Below are 203 nucleotides of genomic sequence, written 5' to 3' on the forward strand. Positions count from 1 at the left end.
CAGCCCCGTCCCTCGGGCGCCGGGCCCGACCGGCCTCCGCCCGCCTCGGCCTCCGCCCGCCTCAGCCAAGGATACGAAGTACACCGAGAGGAAGATGAGCGCGCAACAGTCGAGGAGAGAGAAGACGAACACGACCGCCTCCATCCTCCTCCGCCGCCGCTCCTTCCGTCAAACCGGCCCCGGCGCCCGGCGCGCCCGCCCGC

General features: G+C 73.9%; 1 protein-coding gene across 1 annotated transcript in view; it reads right to left on the reverse strand.

The window, feature by feature from the left end:
• Positions 1–203, reverse strand: part of CNIH4 (cornichon family member 4) — a 15,479-nt gene extending 15,276 nt beyond the window's left edge. The window contains exon 1 of the mRNA XM_040451952.1: positions 76–203. Within this exon, the coding sequence (XP_040307886.1) occupies positions 76–144 (69 nt within the window). The 5' untranslated portion in view covers positions 145–203. The remainder of the gene's footprint in view (positions 1–75) is intronic.

Source organism: Herpailurus yagouaroundi, unplaced genomic scaffold (assembly GCF_014898765.1).
Source record: "Herpailurus yagouaroundi ecotype Mexico unplaced genomic scaffold, PumYag 205, whole genome shotgun sequence".
Lineage (NCBI taxonomy): Eukaryota > Metazoa > Chordata > Mammalia > Carnivora > Felidae > Herpailurus > Herpailurus yagouaroundi.